At 40.9% G+C, this 19,721-nt stretch overlaps 1 protein-coding gene across 2 annotated transcripts in view; it reads left to right on the forward strand.

Annotated features, from left to right (window-relative positions):
- Window positions 1–19,721, forward strand: part of dync2h1 (dynein cytoplasmic 2 heavy chain 1) — a 546,351-nt gene that overhangs the window by 163,952 nt on the left and 362,678 nt on the right. For both annotated transcript variants that reach the window (XM_080197215.1, XM_080197216.1), the window contains exons 47-51: window positions 1,404–1,506; window positions 8,563–8,730; window positions 9,866–9,996; window positions 10,968–11,216; window positions 15,005–15,113. In XM_080197215.1, the coding sequence (XP_080053341.1) occupies window positions 1,404–1,506; window positions 8,563–8,730; window positions 9,866–9,996; window positions 10,968–11,216; window positions 15,005–15,113 (760 nt within the window). The remainder of the gene's footprint in view (window positions 1–1,403; window positions 1,507–8,562; window positions 8,731–9,865; window positions 9,997–10,967; window positions 11,217–15,004; window positions 15,114–19,721) is intronic.

Here is a 19,721-nt window from a genome sequence, read left to right on the forward strand (position 1 = left end):
AAGGTTGGATGGTGAGCTATTCCACCAGGCCATGTTCCAGTTTTGTTTCTGCAGCAAACATCTGAAATCATTTCTTTTAAACAATGGTATGTTTTGCCCCAAAAAAGGATCACCTATAACCAAGAAAGCAGGATTTTGGGTTTTGGGTTAGGATTCCAACATGGAATGCAGCCCCGCATTGTGTTGGTAGCACACATCCAGCAGTGATCCTCCCTGCACTTGTGTGGCCAGGAGACATGCTCACTGTCCAATTAAGGATGATTGGTAGGTTCTTGAAGCTGGAGAGCCAACAGAAGGCCAACCTGTTAATGCAGGTAAGGAAGAGAGAGGATGCGTCTGTCTAGAGGTGCCCACTCAGCAACTTTTAAAACTCCTGAATTAGAAAATGGGCTACCTTTATGGAAGGGAAACTCCAGCTATGGCCATGTAGGTGGGGAGAGCCTTAAAACCTGCCTGGAGCACAGACTGCCTAGTTTGTCACTGGGAGAACACCTTCATTTGCCAGTTACTGTTACTGTGGGGATCTTTCAAGCTTTTACTTACCTTAGTTGATGATCTGCTGCTTGCAGGCTGGTAACCCTTCTATTCTCGATCCAACTGTTGGAATTGTTGATGGGATGGTACTGACAAACTGGCATGTGGCATAGCGGTGCAAAATTACATGCCCCTGCTTCCGTTCTCATCCCACACCCTGGGTGAAAATTTTGCATGAGGCCTTTGCTTTCAGGGTCCAGATCATCATGCACAACATTGGATTTTAAGTTCTGCTCATTTTCATAATTCCTGATGTAAATAAGCATTTTACCTGACATCTTATAAGTTACTGCTGTTTGGAAGTTGTTAACAATAAAGACACAGTGGCACAGTGATTAGCACTGCTGCCTTACAGCATTAGGGACCCAGTTTCGATTCTCAGCTTCAGTCACTGTCTGTGTGGTATTTGCACGTTCTCCTCATGTCTGCATGGGTTTCCTTCAGGTGGTTCAGTTTCCCCCCACTGTCTGAAAGACGTGCTGGTTAGATGCATTGACCTGAACTGTGGCAGCTAGAGCAATTTCAGTGACTTCATTATGAAGTTTTATATTCACAAATAAGGCTTACATTTAACAGTGTTAATGTAAGCCTTATTTGTGAATATAAAACTTCATATTTGAAAAGTATTAAAAATGTTATTTCTCTGTGTAATATTTTAAAGAAAATTTTTGAAAATAATACGGTAGTCTGCAGTTGACCATTGCATTGGCGACTATTTAATGAATGCCTTTGTTCTGATAAAGATTGTTAGAAACAATTAACACAATCTCATCAAGTTGTTCAACATTTTGGCAAAAGCTTTTAAAAACCTCACAAACTTACCTTCCAAAAGTTTTTTTTCACTTTTTAACTGCTCATGTTCTTTGTAGGTTCGAACAAAATTTACAGTGGATGACAATAGCCATTACCTATTTACTCCTTGTATTCTTACACAGTGGGTACTTGGATTGTTTCGGTATGATCTTGAAGAAGGTAAGATTCTCATTAACTAAAATTCATCCCTTGCTTTCCTCTTTTCATCTGTACTTCACAGTGTAATTAGTATATTTCTACTTTCTAACTACCCATAAAACACTGAACAATCACGGATAACCGGAAACATTTCTGTTTGCTTCTTAATTTAAATACATCCTTAAAATAATTCAAGTGAGATGAAGGAGCACATTCAATCCCATAAACCTTTGTCTTAGCCAAGAAACAGGCACGGAGGCAATATTCCTTTTTCTGTTTCGGTTCTCCTCTATCTGCCTCAGATTCAAAATGCATTTGTAACATTTCATAACAGCCAACAAAATGCACGATAAACAAATGATAATTAGATAATTTTGAGAAGAAAAAATTCGACTAGAAATTGAGCTAAGTATTTTATTAGGCTAGCCTAAATATCACTGATGCAGCTTTGGAAACTGTACAAGTCCAAACTTCACTTAACAGTATCATTCCGAAGTTCAAACTTCAGGGAAAGGCTGGGGCATTCGGGTACTAACTTGGATATTAGAAATTTTGCTTACAAAGGAAAGTAGTGAAAGCGAAACATTTTACTATAAAAGCATCTTAAGAAATTTCCTTGCTTCATAACAAACCGTGATGATGAAAATTGATGGCAAAATAAATGTGGAATTATTGAGGTGCCGAAAAGTAGATGTAAAATTCTGACCGAAAGTCAAGATAACACCATGTAAGATTTGTTGAGAAAATATGTTCCTTCAGTACAAGAGACTTAATTACAATTTAAAAAAAACTATTTCAATGAACATAATGCTCTTACCATTGTAAGATATCCTAGGACATTTCATTGGAGCATCATAAAACATAATTTGATGCCAAAAGCATGATCAAAGAGGTTGGTTTTAAGGAAAACAAAGAGAGGAAAAGGAAGAGATTCAGGGAGGAAATTTCAGAGTTTGGGGCTCAGCAGCTGAAAGCATGATTACCAGTTGTGGAGCAAAATTAGGGATATTCAAGGCTAGGATGGAGGAGCACAATATTGTTGTGGGTTGTAGGGCTGGAGGAGATTATAGAGCCATAGAATCCCGACAGTGCAAAAGAAGGCCTTTCGGCCCACCAAGTTTCTATTGATTCTCCGAAAGAACATTTTATCCTCGCTCCCCACCACCATTTACCACTTAATCCACCTAACCTACACATCTTTGGACACTACGGGGCAATCTAGTATGGCCAGTCTACCTCACCTGTACATCTTTGGACTTTGGTAGGAAACTACAGCACCCAGAGGAAACCCACAAAGACACAAGAAGAACATACAAACTCTACATTGTCACCCAAAGCAGGAATTGAACCCCGGTCCCTGGAACTGTGAGAAATCAGTGCTAACCACTGTACCATTGGGGAAAAGATTTGAAAACAATGATAGGACTTTAAAATTAAGGTGTTTCTTAACAGGAAGATAGTAGACATCAGCAAGCACAGAAATGATGGATGAGTGGGATTTTGTTCAAATTAGACCAGGGATAGCAGAGTTTTGGAGAGTTTTAAGTTTACTGAAAGGAAAATGTGGGAGACTGACCAGGAGACCATTTAAAGAGTCAGGTTTAAAGGTAACAATAGAATGGATGAGGGCCTTGATAGCAGTTGAACTGAGGCAGCAGTGGAATCTGGCAATGCTGCGGATGTGAAAATAGATGGTCATGATAATGGCTCAGTCATGTGGTCAGAATCTTGGGCCTGATATGACGCCAAGGTCTCTAACAGTCGGTTCAGCCTCAGATATTTGCCAGGAGAGTTTGGGTTTATTGTGGTTTTTCATGTTTACCCTTCCATTGGTCAGTAGTCCTGTTCAGCACCTGGTGACTTGAGATGATCAAATTGATGTTCCCAACCAAACTAACTTTATTTTATTTCCAGATTACAATTTAAGTTACTAATACGTAGTTGTTTTTAAAGAGATCGTATTTTATTTTTAAGGTGCCCTTATTTTGAGGGATTGGGGTTGTTTGCACTTTCTCTGATGCTACTCTATTCAACTGGAACTAAACACGATGTGAAGTAAATCCTCAAAATATCAATCCAATATGACCATGACTGTTCAAATTCTAGGTTTGCTACTAGTACAGATCTTGGCCTTGCAATGCAAGTAATTTAATGCTTCCTCCAGTATTTGCTGCTTTCATCTTCTAAACCTCAGGGGCAGAATTTTCCCATGGCCCGCCACCAGGTTCAATGGCAGGTGAGGGGGTAGAATGTGGAGGGAGCTCAAAAATTGATTTCACGCCAAGACAAGTTTCCTGTGGAATCTTTCGCTGATGCCCACTATGGGCAGCATGGTAGCACAGTATGGGCGGCACGGTGGCACACTATGGGCGGCACGGTAGCACACTATAGGCGGCACGGTAGCACAGTATTGGGCAGCATGGTAGTACAGTGGTTAGCACCGCTGCTTCACAGCTCCAGGGACCTGGGTTCGATTCCTGGCTTGGGTGACTGTCTGTGTGGAATTTATGCATTCTCCTCATGTCTGCGTGGGTTTCCTCTGGGTGCTCCGGTTTCCTCCCACAGTCCAAAGATGTGTGGGATAGGTTGATTGACCATGCTAAAATTGCCCCTTAGTGTCTCCTGAGATGCGTAGGTTAGAGGGATTAGCAGGTAAAAATGTAGGGATATGGGGTTAGGGCTTGGGTGGGATTGTGGTTGGTGCAGACTCGATGGGCTAAATGGCCTCTTTCTGCACTGTAGGATTTCTATGATTTCTATGATTCTATGACAGATTGGGAAACTGAAACTGATTTGCATCCTGGGACTGGGTTGCAGATGAAAGCCTGACCAGAATTTTCCAACCACACGACGTCAAAGGGAAAACATACTGGCGCAGAACATGTCTGAAGCACCGCGGTGTGCAGATGTTGCGACTCACTTGAACAATGCCTGGGGCTGCCACCAGAGCTCAGGATGGAGGCTTCCAACAGTCTTGGACTCCAGAACACCACAAGAGTTGGTGGAGGGAGCCCACCATCTGCAAGTGGATGTTCCAGATTCAGTCTATTTGAGGAGATCTATCTTCTTTTTCAGTAGGTTCATCTCCCTCTTGAATAGTGGGTCAGTGATGATGGGCACCTTTTCAATATGGTGCCTGGATACGACGACACACTATACTACACTGTCCCACCATGGAATACAATACAAAACATTAGTTGCGTCACTAATGAGGTTGGAGCCGGAATATGTGGCATGTTTTCTCACTTTTTCCACAGCAGAAACACTTTATGTTCCCGTCCCCTCCACTGGACTTAGTCCCAGATGGGAGAATTCTGCCCAAGGTCATAAGTGTTTGTTGGCCTGGAAGTTTCAAATACCTTACTGTAAACAAACATTACAATTCAGAGAGCACTTTTTTCTTTATTTTGAAACGCTGCGCTGAGGGATAGTACATAACTGCAACCAAGTGGCTTTGTATTGCAACTGCATGGTTATACATACTGACTCTCAGGAAGAAAACTGTATTACCATGATAAATCTTTTAACGTTTAAAGGGCAATTACAGTGCCATTTACAGACGTAATGCTATACATAAATGTTAACATTTAAAAAAATTGATTTTGCTATAGACGTATGAGTTTCAATGCATTTTGAAATGGAATGTTTTGACTAATATATATTGCATGTCTGTATTTGTATTTGAATCTGTATATCTTCCTCACATATTTTTGTTGCACATGAAAAATGCTCAACATTTCTGGAACCAATCTAAGAAGTATATGCTTCTCGATCTCTTAGCATCTTGTACAGATTTCTTTTCAACTCCTTTTAGCAACTATGTTCACCATTCCTTCCTTGTGTAACTTCTTGAGCACTGTGAGCAACATCATGAAGGATTTGCCAATGCATTACTATGCTTGCCATTACTATAAACTTGCCATCATGCTATTATTCTGAACTTAATAAGTAGACTGCTATTTTTGAGATTTGATAAAATGTAATAGTTCCATGGAAAGGATATCTTTACAAGGAATGAATTTGACATTGAAATTCCATAAATTGTGGAATTTCTTATAAATTTGGGAGTATAGAGTCATAAAGGTTTACAGTATGGAAATAAGCCCTTTGGCCCAACTTGTCCATGTTGTCTTTTTTTAAATCACTAAGCTAGTCCCAATTGCCTGTGTTTGGCTCATATCCCTCTCATCTTACCCATGTAAATGCTTAAAAAAGACAAAATTGTACCCGCCTCTACCACTATCTCTGGCAGCTTGTTCCAGACTTCGCCATCCTCTGTGTGAAAAGATTGCCCCCTGGACCCTTTTGTATCTCTCCTCTCTCACCTTAAACCTATGCCCTCTACTTTTAGACTTCCCTACCTTTGGGAAAAGATGTTGACTATCTACCTGCAGAATAATAGTTGGAGAGAAATGGTATATCCATTTAATTCTACTGAGAACATTGTTCTTTTTATAAGATCATCTTCACCTGCCATGATTTTTCTATTTTTGTCACTTATATGGGTCTGAGGGTACGTGTCTATGCCCATGAATCACATGTAGTATTTCTTTGCCTATGTTTGAATTTTAGTAATTATTAAATTTTTCAAAATTCATTGGGCCTGATTTTACCATTGCATCGCATCCGTCTTTGGGCATGAAATCTTGGTAAAGTTGGGCGTGCGGTGAGTAGTGCGATCTGTGCCCACCTCCACGCCAGTCCCCCCTTTACCAAGGTCGAAAATGGCCGCGATCAGGACCACGCCCATACATACATTTAAATTGACTCAATGGGCTGCATGTCCAACCTTACTGGCATTTCCCCCTCTACGACTGTGATCACCCATCCAGAATCAGCACGAAACAGATATGCTCCACAGAAGTCCAATATGGGCGCTCCAGTTAGTGAGAAGTAACTACTGAGTGTCGGATAGCTCTCTGCTTGAGATCAATGATGGGGGAGGAGGGGGGGGAGGTGGGTTCAACGGCTCTCTGCCTGAGATCGGTGGAAGGAGAGGATGGGGTGGGGGTGGGGGGGGGGGGGTTGCTGAGTTTGCTGCCGCTCTGCTTGTGATCAGTGAGGGGAAATTGGAGGTTCGCTGCCATTCTGGCAGTGATCAGTAAGGGGGAAGAACATAATAAGAACATAAGAAATAGGAGCAGGAGTAGGCCATCTGGCCCTTCGAGCCTGCCCCGCCATTCAATAAGATCATGGCTGATCTGTCGTGGCTCAGTTCCACATTCCCGCCCTCTCCCCATAACCCTTAATCCCCTCTCTTATCAAAAACCCATCAACCCGCGTCTTAAAAATATTTAGCGAGGTAGCCTCCACCACTTCAACGGGCAGAGAATTCCAGAAATTCACCACCCTTTGAGTGAAGAAGTTCTTCCTCAATTCCGTTCTAAACCGCCCCCCCTTTATCTTGAGGCAGTGCCCGCTAGTCCTACTGTCCTTTCTGAGCGGGAAGAGTCTCTCCACCTCTATCCTATCCATCCCATTCATCATCTTATACGTCTCAATGAGATCTCCCCTCATTCTTCTAAACTCTAACGAGTACAAGCCTAGTTTATTCAGCCTCTCCTCATAGCTCAACCCCCTCAACTCCGGCATCAGCCTAGTAAACCTCCTCTGCACTCCCTCCAAGGCCAAAATATCCTTGCGTAAGTACGGCGCCCAAAACTGCACACAGTACTCCAGCTGCGGCCTCACCAATGCCCTATACAGCCGCAGCAAGACCTCCCTACTTTTATATTCAATCCCCCTCGCTATGAAGGCCAGCATCCCATTAGCCTTCCTGACCACCTGCTGCACCTGCAAGCTGGGTTTTTGCGACTCACGCACAAGGATCCCAAGGTCCCTCTGCACCGTCGCCTGCTGCAGTTTTTCTCCACGTAAGTAATAATCCTTCCTACCATTATTCCAACCTCGCACTTGCCAACATTAAATTCCATTTGCCAGTTCCTGGCCCATTCGCCCAGCCTATCTAGATCCTTCTGCAGACTCTCCACACCCTCCGCGCAATTTGCCGTTCCACCAATCTTGGAGTCATCAGCAAATTTCGACACCATACACTCGGTTCCCTCCTCCAGATCATCTATATAAATGGTAAATAGCTGAGGCCCCAGCACCGACCCCTGGGGCACTCCACTAGTCACCATCCTCCAATCCGAATAGCACCCATTGACCCCCACTCTCTGCCTCCTATTTGACAACCAATCCTCTATCCACGCTAACACCCTACCCCCAACTCCATGTCCCCTGACCTTCTGCAATAACCTCTTGTGAGGTACCTTGTCAAATGCCATCTGAAAATCAATAAAGACCACATCCACCGGCTCTCCTCTATCCACCGCCCTAGACACATCCTCATAGAACTCCAGTAAATTTGTCAGACACGACTTCCCCTTAACGAAACTGTGCTGCGTCTGCTCTATCAAGCAATTCCCCTCAAGATGCCTCGCTATTTCCTCCTTGATGATGGATTCTAACATTTTACCTGCAACAGAGGGAGTGTCTGCTGCCACTCTGCCTGAGATCGGTGGGGGGGAGGGACCCACAGAGGTCTGGGTGGTGGAGGGATAGGTGAATAAGGGAGTCAGTAATGTTATGAAGGTGGGGCAATGTCTGTGGGGCCAGGGGGAGGCATTATCCAGCCCGGGAGTGATGTGGCAGGGGTGCCGCGTTTTATCTTATTTTTGCACATGCACAGTTGGAGATGCCAATTCCCGGTGCATTAAGCCCTGCCCACAAGCTTCTGTAGCACGATTCGGAATTGTGATATTTTTTCAGGCAGAGAGCATATGGGGGCGCCTGAGAATGGGTCTAAAAGTCGGATCTGAAACACTCCCAATTTCAAGTCCGCCGAGAATCAAAATGGTAAAGTATTGTCTCTGTGGTCCAGATCTTCTGGTCTCTGGAAAGTCAAGACTGAATGTTTCCCTGATGATGTGCTACAGGATATCTCGGGAGTCTGATGCAACGTATAGTTTGTGCCTTGTTATATTTCTGTTAACGATTGTATTGAACATCGAATGCCAGCATTTCACAAATGTGTTATATTAATATTTCAAACTTAAGGTTCAATAATGTTTCTAGATGTGTCACAACAATCGGTGGATCATGTTCTTGAAATTGTTGCTTATGAGGCCCATCGTTTATTCCGCGACCGTATAGTGGGATCCAAAAACCTAATTGCATTTGACAACATTTTAATATCAGTCTTTCGAGGTGATTGGGGCTCAGATTTACTGGACAATATGACAGGTAATTATATTTTGCAGATTCTTTAAGTTTCCAGTTGAATTAGATGTGATAAAATAGTAAAAAGAAGAATTTGAGACAGATGCACTGTTTGTCTACTATTAGGGAGGCGATGATCTAGCAGTATTATCGCTAGACTACTAACCCAAAAACTCAGCTAATGTTCTGGGGACCTGGATTGGAATCTTGCCATGTCAGATGGTGGAATTTGAATTCAATAAAAAATAATCTGGATTTAAGAATTTACTGAAGACCATGAAACCATTGTTGATTGACAGTAAAATGCATCTGGTTCAGTAATGCCTTTTAGGGAAGGAAATTTGCTGTCCTTACATGGTCTGGCCTACATGTGACTCCACAGCCACAGCAATGTGGTTGACTCTCAAGTACCTTCCAAGGGCAACTCGGGATGGGCAATAAATGCCGGCCATCCAGTGACGCCCATGTCCCACAAATGAATAAAAAAACCCAACAGTAATTTCAGAACCAAGAATTTTTCATAATAGTAGTTAGATAGTTGCAACTCTACTGAACAATGTTTATCCTTTATATTGCATTGTATTCTGTAATGTTGTATTTTTAATTCATTTTCCTCATTCAGTTAAACTGAATAAATGAGGACTACTCCATTTGTTGTGTTCCCTTCTTTATTTTGTTTTGTTATGAATCAAAATAATATATGCCAAGAACTCTTAATGCTTCAATTTTGGACGATAACATTTTAAGATTTTACTAATTGGATTAATATAAAAATGTAATATATATTTGAAATATTTGTACATAATAATAATTACATTATGATATTTGATTATAAAATAGTAACCTCACCTAAGATCATATTAACGGAGGAGAGATATTGAATAGTTTGTAGCTGTCATCTTGGTCTTCAGATCAATTCTTTCTTCAACAGCAACAAATAGTTGTATATGTTGTATAATAAAGATAACTTTTTTGTAGATAGTAGAAAGGCTTTGTTTAAACTTGTGGACCTCCAAATGTGAATGTTTTCCCAAAAAGGCTAGGAAAAAAAAGCAGTAATTTTTCAGTTCATGTGCTTTGTGTCTGACCTGTAGCCAAAATACTTTCATAATTTCTCTCAAAAACTGCAATGAAAACTCCAATCTATTTCTTCTTGCAGATTTTTTTTATGTAACTTGGGGAGCTAGACATGAAGCTGGTTCTGTGACTGCTCCTGACCAACCTTTACCTCCATATGGGAAGATGCTGGGAAAGTTAAGTTCTTCTGATTTGAAAGATGTTATCCAAAAGGTACTATTTTCTCTAAGTGCCAAAAATCTATTTGCACTGTAAGTTTTATTACTGAATAGTCCCTTTGTGCAGTCAACTTTAGAGTAAATTTTATAATTGTTGCTGACTGCATAATTATTGTATTCTGTAGTGGGGCAGGTCTGATAGTGGGTCTTGCTTGCTCTCATGTCAACCCCTCCCCACCAAACTCTTCACCAGGGTTTGCCTGACTGTTCCTGGTGACCTTGGTTCCACTTCCCTAGGTTTCATCATCTGCAACAATGTTACACCTTCCTGCAGCATTAACAATTCTTTTTTTAAAACTTTATTCCAATTCAATCCAATCAAATCAAATCCAATTCAGAGTCCCAACAAGTTGAGACATTCCCGATCCAAGCTGACAAGACAAGGCTCTCACCTCCTGTCTTGGGCTTGATCTGCATGATCCAAGCTGATTGGAGTAGGTGTAGCTTCTCCTCCAAGGCTTGATCTTATTTGCATCTTACCAAAAGGCCAAGATGCTGTATGAAAAAATTGCTTCAAATGAAGCTAAAATGTAACCTAATGACTTCAACCAAGTACAGCATGTCGATACTACACTTGATCTTAGCCAAAAGGCCGAGCACTATGATAAATGTATATAATTATAGTGAATAACTGCAGCTCCAAAATAAACCTCTGAGGAACATCACCCAACACCTCTTTGTATTCCTGGCAAATTCCTTCATATCATTTATCTTATCCATAAGACCCTGTTTCCCTTAAATGTATATGGTATTATTTTCACTATTTTGTGTGTAGATTAAAGGAAAAGCAATTGAACTCCTTAATACCTTAACCACAGCCTTGTTATTGATGTGCTTTTATATAGTAGTAATCTTTATAATATTTACCGTATATTGTCTTATTCGCTTATTGTATATAGTACAAAGCATAGACTTCCATTGTACCCAAGTTTATTTTAGTTCTACACTTCTAATTGTTTCTATTAGGGAATTGTTCAGTATGGGAGAGACAATAGAGAACTGGACATTTTATTATTCCATGAAGTTTTGGATTACGTGGCAAGAATAGACCGAGTGCTGAGCTGTCCTGGAGGTTCTCTGCTATTAGCAGGACAAAGTGGTGTCGGTCGTAGGACGGCCACCTGTGTGGTCAGTCACATGCACGGAGCAACGCTATTCACGCCAAAAATTTCCAGGAATTATGAGATCAAACAGTTCAAAAATGATTTAAAACATGTAAGTAGAAATATGTTATTTGTAACTTTTCTTCACTAAAACACATTACGTTGCTATAAAACATGTATGAATAATTTTGAAAATTTGTGTAGTATTCACTGATGTATACAAATACATGTTAGCCGTGGTGCACATTTGTTATGAAATGATTTTAAGTGACTATGGAAATTGAAAATTTGTCTTAAGCATATTAAATCAATGCCATTGTCCCTGCATTCAGAATTGAACAACTATTTTTTATTGTATAATGCAAAGGTTAAACTTTTAGTAACAAATTTTGGATTTACTTTCAATTCAGCCCCCCTTGAATAGCCCAAAAACCAGTCCAATGTCATCTTCTAATTATGCCTTATTATTAATTTTCAAGTGACGAAAATGAATGTTATGGAATTCCTCTTTATTTCTTGATTTTAGCAACAGTTCTAGTATTATTTCACACAAGTAAAAACTCTTTCAGTTTGCTGGTTATTTAATTACTTTACATTTCTTCGTGCTTTTGTTAATTTAGTTTGAATACGATCCCTGTGGGGAAACTGTAAACCAAAATAACAATTTGCTCAATGACCCCAAAGTGAAAAAATTACTAACGAGATTCCACCATTTCTTTTACTTTAACATGAATTAGAACCAAGGCAGATTATGGGTGAATGAACAATCAAATCATACTTTAAATAAGAAAGATACATTTCATTTTAAATTAATGATATAGCAAAGATACATTTTGCACAAGAATGTATATTTGCACCACTCCCCACAGATGTTTGGCAGCATGTAGTAACATATACTTCTATAAAATGCTGTTCTTTACGCATGCAGGGTAGGTCAGTAGTTCTATTGATGACAGTTTTCAGCTTTGAGTTTTGCAACTATGATTATCAATTGTTAAGACCCTGACCAGAAACTCCAAGGTGTTTTGTGAAGTTAACCTGAGGTACACTTTATTATCCCCCACGAGATCGTTGCCTTTACGATCTAAGGATTTTTCTTTTCTCTATTTTCTATCCCTTATAGGCTGAAACTGATGTTGGAAACCTAACTTTGATTTATGAACTAATTCATAATCTGCCATTTCTGCTGGTAACCTCTCACTCTGCTCTTCCACATGAGTTCTCACTACCTCGCTTCCACATGAGTTCTCACTATCTTTAAACTACTCCAAAATAACTGTTTCTCTAAGAGCTTCATACGTCTGGTCTATTTTCAAGCCCCTTATCCACCTGCCAAAATTACTTTGTTTGATCCTTTCAAATTCTATGTTCTTTCCTTAGATTTCTAAACTGTTGCCTGTAGGCTTCTAACACTAGTTCATCTGCACTCAAGTTGGTTTTTTTCACCTCATCATAATCCCTAGTTACCTCCTTTTGTTAGTGACAGAACACCTCACTAGCTCTACCTATCAGTTTTGTTTGAATTAACAATACCCACATGGCCTGTAGCCATTTCATTTGTTTAACTACTTTCTCAAATGAAATGAAAAAGGCTTTTATGTCCTTCTTGTCAAACCTTGGCAATGCATGCACATATTTAAACAGATCCCCACCAGGCCTTTGACTACGATGCGTTCACTCTTCCTCACAGTCCTCATCACCACTCCTAACTTTTCCCTTAACCTCTGCCATTTTAAGTTGATGTTCACTTTTCCACGCCAGTTTCTGAAGTTCAAATTTTCTTTCTTTTTCCCTTTCCTCTCTCTCTTTTTCTTTTGTTCTGCCAGATCTATTCTTTCCCTTTCATTTTACATTACCTGCAATTCAAGCGCACTGGGGCTTATAGATGACTCATTTGTCGGGGCAGCATTAGCTCAGGACAACTGAAAATTGAGGGCCAGCGAAACCCAGGAACAGTATTTTATTCATTTTATTTATTTAACCTTTATTTAGTGAAATAAATCAACTGAAAGCCAATTCACATTTACAATAATAACCTATTCAAGTGGCTAGTGCTGCAGCAACAGAAATTACACAATACAATTCACTTAAACACTGAAAATGATAAAATACAAATTAGCAGTGAAAGGGAATTGACAGGTTAACAAATGTATGTGTCAGTCAACAGAGCATAACCCTTCAGCAAAAGGCATCCATGGTAATAAGATTAGTTAGCTTAACTTTAGTTGTACATCATTTCACTCACAGGGAGCTGCAAACTGAAATGAATTATTACCGAAGACTTTGCTCACTCTTAAAGCAACCAATCTGATTAAGTCACATGACCTCTCATTTTAAGAAGAGATGGTAACTTTTCAAACAGGCAGGTGTTTTCCCTAGCAAGGTGCGATAAATTAACAGCAGCCAGTGGAGTTGGCTCTTTGTATACAATAGAACCAGTTAATCAGAGAGTACAGGTTTCAGTGAGTGATGGGTGTGAAATGGGACCACAATCATGAATCTAACTGTAGAGTGAAAGAGGGCATCTAACTTATCAAGAGAGTTAGGGAAGCCCTGAGGCAGTGCTGTTCAGCTTAGAGCAGCTACGGAGCTGGGAACGTATTATTAAGGGAAGGTGGAAAGCACATTTAACAATTTCCCAAGAATCAATTTGAAAACTTCTCTCGTGATATTTCTTAAATCACCCTTTCATCGCCCTCATCATGAATAATTAGACAACTAGAACTGACAAATGTCAGACATAAGCTAGTTATTTGGAGGCATGAGCTTTCTTTATTTTTGCATTTGTGGGGATACTGTTGGAGCTGACAAAATAGGCAAATCCAATTTTGACATTAAACTGGTTCTTGTGTCATTGATGAAGAAACCAATAAACTTTCATCAAACAATCAGATTGAAGACTCCCCAGAGACTTGCAATGTCAAAACCAAGGAATATAATTTAGAATATTTGATTTAAAGTGAAATCATGTACAGAAAAGGATAAAAGAGACAGAAATTATAACATACTTTTTATGTGTTGATGTTTTTAAAAACTGTTTTTAAAATGCCCAACAGTAAGTAAAACCTGAAGGAATAAGACTCCATACTTGTACATTTTCAGTGCAATGAGATTGTTTTGCAGTAATTGGATTTATCATGCATGTAAATTTCACTTATACTTTTCTGGTGAGTTCAGTGGGTAACTAGTAAGTAAGTACAGCAACTTCATTCTAATTCTGACAGTGAAGAACCAGTGTAGCAAAGCTTTTGGAGAAGAAAGGCAAATTGGATATAAGCTTCCTGGTTTGCAGGATTAACTGCATATGTGCAAACCCCATGGTTGATTTGCTGCGTAATAACAATGAGTACTGTTAATTAAAGATTTCTGAATCAATGAAATTCTGAATTAGCTGCACTGTCTTAAAACAAATAAATTGTCAAGCCATTGATGATTTTATGTTTATTATGCATCTTTTGACAGAGGCTTGAGTGTTGTTGTCTACCTAACTTGTTAGCTGAGGGACAATGCCATTAGATATAAAGGAGTTTAGGTATCTGAGTGTAGCTACTTAGCTCTTTTGTGAGTCTTTGTTGTTTAGGAGAAATTATGAGGCACAGCTCAAGTATTATCATTATAAAAGATTGGAATTTCTTCATGAATTAAGAAAAATATGAATAATTTATTTTTGTATGGTTTGCAGGAATTGAGTTTTCTCCTTTGTAATTGTTAACCATACCGTCTGTGCAATTCTCATTTGGCGAAGTGTAGTCATTTCTTTATAGCTTCAGTAATTATGCAGTTATTATTCTCAGCAATATATTCATGGTTTCCTTGAACTTGACCTGTTGGAATTTGTACTGTGCATTGTCAGGTAAGCATTTCCCTATTACGTTGTTCATTATTTAACTTTCTTTCTAGGTGATGCAGCTTGCAGGTCTTGATGGACATCAGGTTGTGTTGCTTCTGGAAGACTATCAGTTTGTGCATGCACAATTCCTTGAGATGGTGAACAGTGTCCTGTCATCAGGTCTGTATCTAAGCTGTAATTATATGAAACAATAATTATAGGCCAACAACCTTTTGAGCTAGTGTCTGCTGAAGCACTGAAATATAAATATATCGTAGTGAATAAATTGTATTCCTTTTGTTTGCAATGATGTTATGTACCTATGTGTATCTATTTTGTAGTTTCTGTTACCGGTTCATAAGCCGCCTCAGTTTTTTTTAAACCCCCCAGTCGGCCTGCCCTCAAACCCTTCCCCCTCCCTTCCCCATAGGCCCTGTCCTTCAGCCCCACCCCTTGGCACTGCTCACTGCCCAGTGGATGCTGCAGTGTACCAGGCTGGCACTGTCAGGGTGCCCTTTGGGCACTGCCAATGTGCCAGGCTGGCACTGCCAGGTCCTACCGGCTAGGTCATCACATCTGGTCCCCAATGATGAGGACCATATGTAATCCTCGCTGGAGGGACCCTTTACCAGCGAGGCCACAGAGGCAAGTGAGCCAGGGCAATTGCATCCCGGGCTCACTTGTAATATATAAATGCTACTTACCGTAGAATTTAAATATTGAGATCAGCCTGGCATCTTTTTTGGGTGCAAGGCTGATCTGCCAGATGTCTGGTCCCAATAAGAACTGCTGGCAGGGCAAAATGGTAAGATCATGGCCTATATATTTAGACCAGTATACCTTTGGGCTCCAGATAGATTTTGTCAGAGTTTCCTTTTTTGCCTCTCCTAAGGTATTCGGTCGAAGGCAAGCGAGGGAGGGAAGGAAGCAAGCTTTTGCTACTAAATATTCAAATATTGGTCAACTTATATTGCTAACCGTACACTTTAAGGAGACGTGCAACACTTAATAGTACAGCACATGTCACAAACTTTGTTGATATCTAGTGCAGATAATGTACAGCAATCAGTGTCTAGCCTCCTTACTATACTGTCTTTAATCACTACCAAATTTCTGTCTCTTCAATTGAATATTGTCCCATATCATGTTAGAATCCGTCATCAAGGAGGAAATAGCGAGGCATCTTGAGGGGAATTGCTTGATAGAGCAGACGCAGCACGGTTTCGTTAAGGGGAAGTCGTGTCTGACAAATTTATTGGAGTTCTATGAGGATGTGTCTAGGGCGGTGGATAGAGGAGAGCCGGTGGATGTGGTCTGTCTTGATTTTCAGAAGGCGTTTGACAAGGTACCTCACAAGAGGCTATTGCAGAAGGTAAGGGGGCATGGAGTTGGGGGTAGGGTGTTAGCGTGGATAGAATATTGGTTGTCAAATAAGAGGCAGAGAGTGGGGGTTAATGGGTGCTATTCGGATTGGCGGCTGGTGACTAGTGGAGTGCCCCAGGGGTCGGTGCTGGGGCCTCAGCTATTTACCATTTATATAGATGATCTGGAGGAGGGAACCGAGTGTATGGTGTCGAAATTTGCTGATGACACCAAGATTGGTGGAACGGCAAATTGTGCGGAGGGTGCGGAGAGTCTACAGAAGGATCTAGATAAGCTGGGTGAATGGGCCTGGAAATGGCAAATGGAATTTAATGTCGGCAAATGCGAGGTGGTCCACTTTGGTAGGAATAATGGTAGGAAGGACTATTACTTACGTGGCGAAAAACTGCAGCAGGCGACGGTGCAGAGGGACCTCGGGGCCCTTGTGCATGAGTCGCAAAAACCCAGCCTGCAGGTGCAGCAGGTGGTCAGGAAGGCTAATGGGATGCTGGCCTTCATAGCGAGGGGGATTGAATATAAAAGTAGGGAGGTCTTGCTGCGGCTGTATAGGGCATTGGTGAGGCCGCAGCTGGAGTACTGTGTGTAGTTTTGGTCGCCGTACTTACGCAAGGATATTTTGGCCTTGGAGGGAGTGCAGAGGAGGTTTACTAGGCTGATACCGGAGTTGAGGGGGTTGAACTATGAGGAGAGGCTGAATAAACTAGGCTTGTTCTCGTTAGAGTTTAGAAGAATGAGGGGAGATCTCATTGAGACGTATAAGATGATGAATGGGATGGATAGGATAGAGGTGGAGAGACTCTTCCCGCTCAGAAAGGACAGTAGGACTAGCGGGCACAGCCTCAAGATAAAGGGGGGTGCGGTTTAGAACGGAATTGAGGAAGAACTTCTTCACTCAAAGGGTGGTGAATCTCTGGAATTCTCTGCCCGTTGAAGTGGTGGAGGCTACCTCGCTAAATATTTTTAAGACGCGGGTTGATGGGTTTTTGATAAGAGAGGGGATTAAGGGTTATGGGGAGAGGGCGGGAATGTGGAACTGAGCCACGACAGATCAGCCATGATCTTATTGAATGGTGGGGCAGGCTCGAAGGGCCAGATGGCCTACTCCTGCTCCTATTTCTTATGTTCTTATGTTCTTATTATCATGGTGCCACAGTCAGTTTATTCACTCAGCCTGCAGCTCTTCCCTTATGCAAATAACAAGCACCTTCTAACCATTAGCAAAAGTCCAGGGTTACTTGTTGGATCCCCTGACCATTGAATAAACATAAAATTCTACATAACTTAAGAGGTCTGACTCCCTCCTGGAACAAAGTATCTGGACAACTCTCCTCCCCCCGATGCTCTGCCACACCTGCAACTCAGACTCCAACTCAGCAGTTCTGAGCAGAAGTCGTTCGAACTGCAAACATTTACTGTAAATATGGTTGTTCGGAACTGCAGTGTGTTCCACTAATTCCCACATGTTGCTGGCACAGCTTCATTCCTGCCATGTCTGTACAATCTCATTTGTTTAATTAATCAATTAGTTATTAATTTGCTCAGCTAATTTATTAGCGAGCCTCCTAGTTTGGAAACACTTGAAGAACACATACCAGCTACTTGAGATTGAGAAAGGTTCAAAAAAGTAGCACCTCTTTCCTCCACTGCAGAGTCCAATTCCCAATTTATCATTCTTCATTGCACTCTGTGCTTCCTTTGCTTTGTGCTCCCACTCTGAGGTTCCAAAACCTGTTTGCTTTTATAGGTGGCTGATGATTCATACCTAAGTTGAAACTGTTAAGTCAGCTTCTTGCTTTAGTAATTAAGACTCATTCATGCAATGTTTTCAGTTGATTGACAGATAACGACAGAAAGTTTCTGTTAAAATAGATATTTTTAACAAGTTTACAGTTTTATAGTTTAAATCAGAATTTGACAGTTAATCCAAATTATAGTTGAGAAAATCTTACTGGAGATTTCCAGCCTGTACTGAATTCCCAATTTAGCACTTGTTCCTCATTGCACTCAGATTCCAACTCACCTTTTGCTCTCACATCATGCACTTATTTTACCTTCATCAAAGACACATCACAGATAAAACCTCATATTGTATCTGTTCCTTGAAGACATTACATTCAGTTTTAATTGTTTACTCCTTAAAATTCCCAATCTACTTCACAGAGAAAGAAATCTGTCATTCTTACTAATCTAGCGTAATTATGAATCCAGGCCAGCAGCAATGTGGTTGATTCTTACCTGCGCTCTGAAATGGCCTAGCCAGTTGTACCAAACAGTTACAAAAAATAGAATATGAATAAAACTGGATCAACCATTCTCCGTAGACCAAGGCACCAAAAAGACAAAGGCACACCCTGTTATGTTGATTCTGAAAATTTCCCCTGACAGTCATCTAGAACTGTGCCAAGATTGGAAGAGCTCTCCCACAAATGAGTCAAGATCAGACATACCCATTCTTACTGGATTATGTGTTACAGCCAATGCCCCAGACATCTCCATTATTATCCCTGGATTAATTCTGCCTCAAAAGCAGGACAGAATGACCAGCAGCGTAAAGTCAGGAGGGAATAGTTGTGGTAGTCCTCAACATTGACTCTGGATTGCATGCAGTCTGATGGCATCAAGTCAAATATTGGCCAAGATACCTGCTGCTGATTGTTATCAACCAACCTTCTTTAACTGATGAATCAGTGTTCCCAATTCCTTCTTCCATTTGAAAGAAGAATTGAGGGTATCAAGGGCATAGAATATACTCAAGGTTAGGACTTCAATCTGCAATACTAAGAGTGGTTCATTAACACACTACCGCTCAAACTGATCAGCCCTGAAAGACATTATGTTAGCCTGGGCCTGCAGTAGGTGCTGGGAGAACCAACAAGAGGGAAATACCAGTTGACTTCATCCTCATCAATCTACCTCTCGCAACTGCATCTGTCCTAGACAATTAGGAGTGACTGACCATTGCACAGTCCTTGTGGCGATAAAGACTGGTTGGGTTCATACCTAGCACAAAAGAAGATGCTTTTATTATTGAAGTAGATATTTGAGAATAGTCATCTCAATCCCACGACATTGTTGCAAGCGTTTCTTATGGTGGTGTCCTGGGCCCAACCATCTCCAATTGTTTCATCATTGACCTTTACTCCAGAATAAGGTCAGGAATCGAAATGTGTGCTGATGACAGCACAGAGACTAAGTTTAAGTTGATTTATTATTATCACAAGTGACTGTGAAAATCCCCTATTCGCCACATTCTGGCACCTGTTCGGGTACACTGAGGGAGAATGTAACATGGCCATTGTACCTAACCAGCATGTCTTTCGAACTGTGGGAAGAAACTGGAGCACCTGGAGTAAACCCATGCAGACATGAGGTGAACGCACAGACAATGACCGAAGCCAGAATTGA

Source organism: Carcharhinus amblyrhynchos, chromosome 10, assembly GCF_965287045.1.
Source record: "Carcharhinus amblyrhynchos chromosome 10, sCarAmb.v2.hapA, whole genome shotgun sequence".
Classification (NCBI taxonomy): Eukaryota; Metazoa; Chordata; class Chondrichthyes; order Carcharhiniformes; family Carcharhinidae; genus Carcharhinus; species Carcharhinus amblyrhynchos.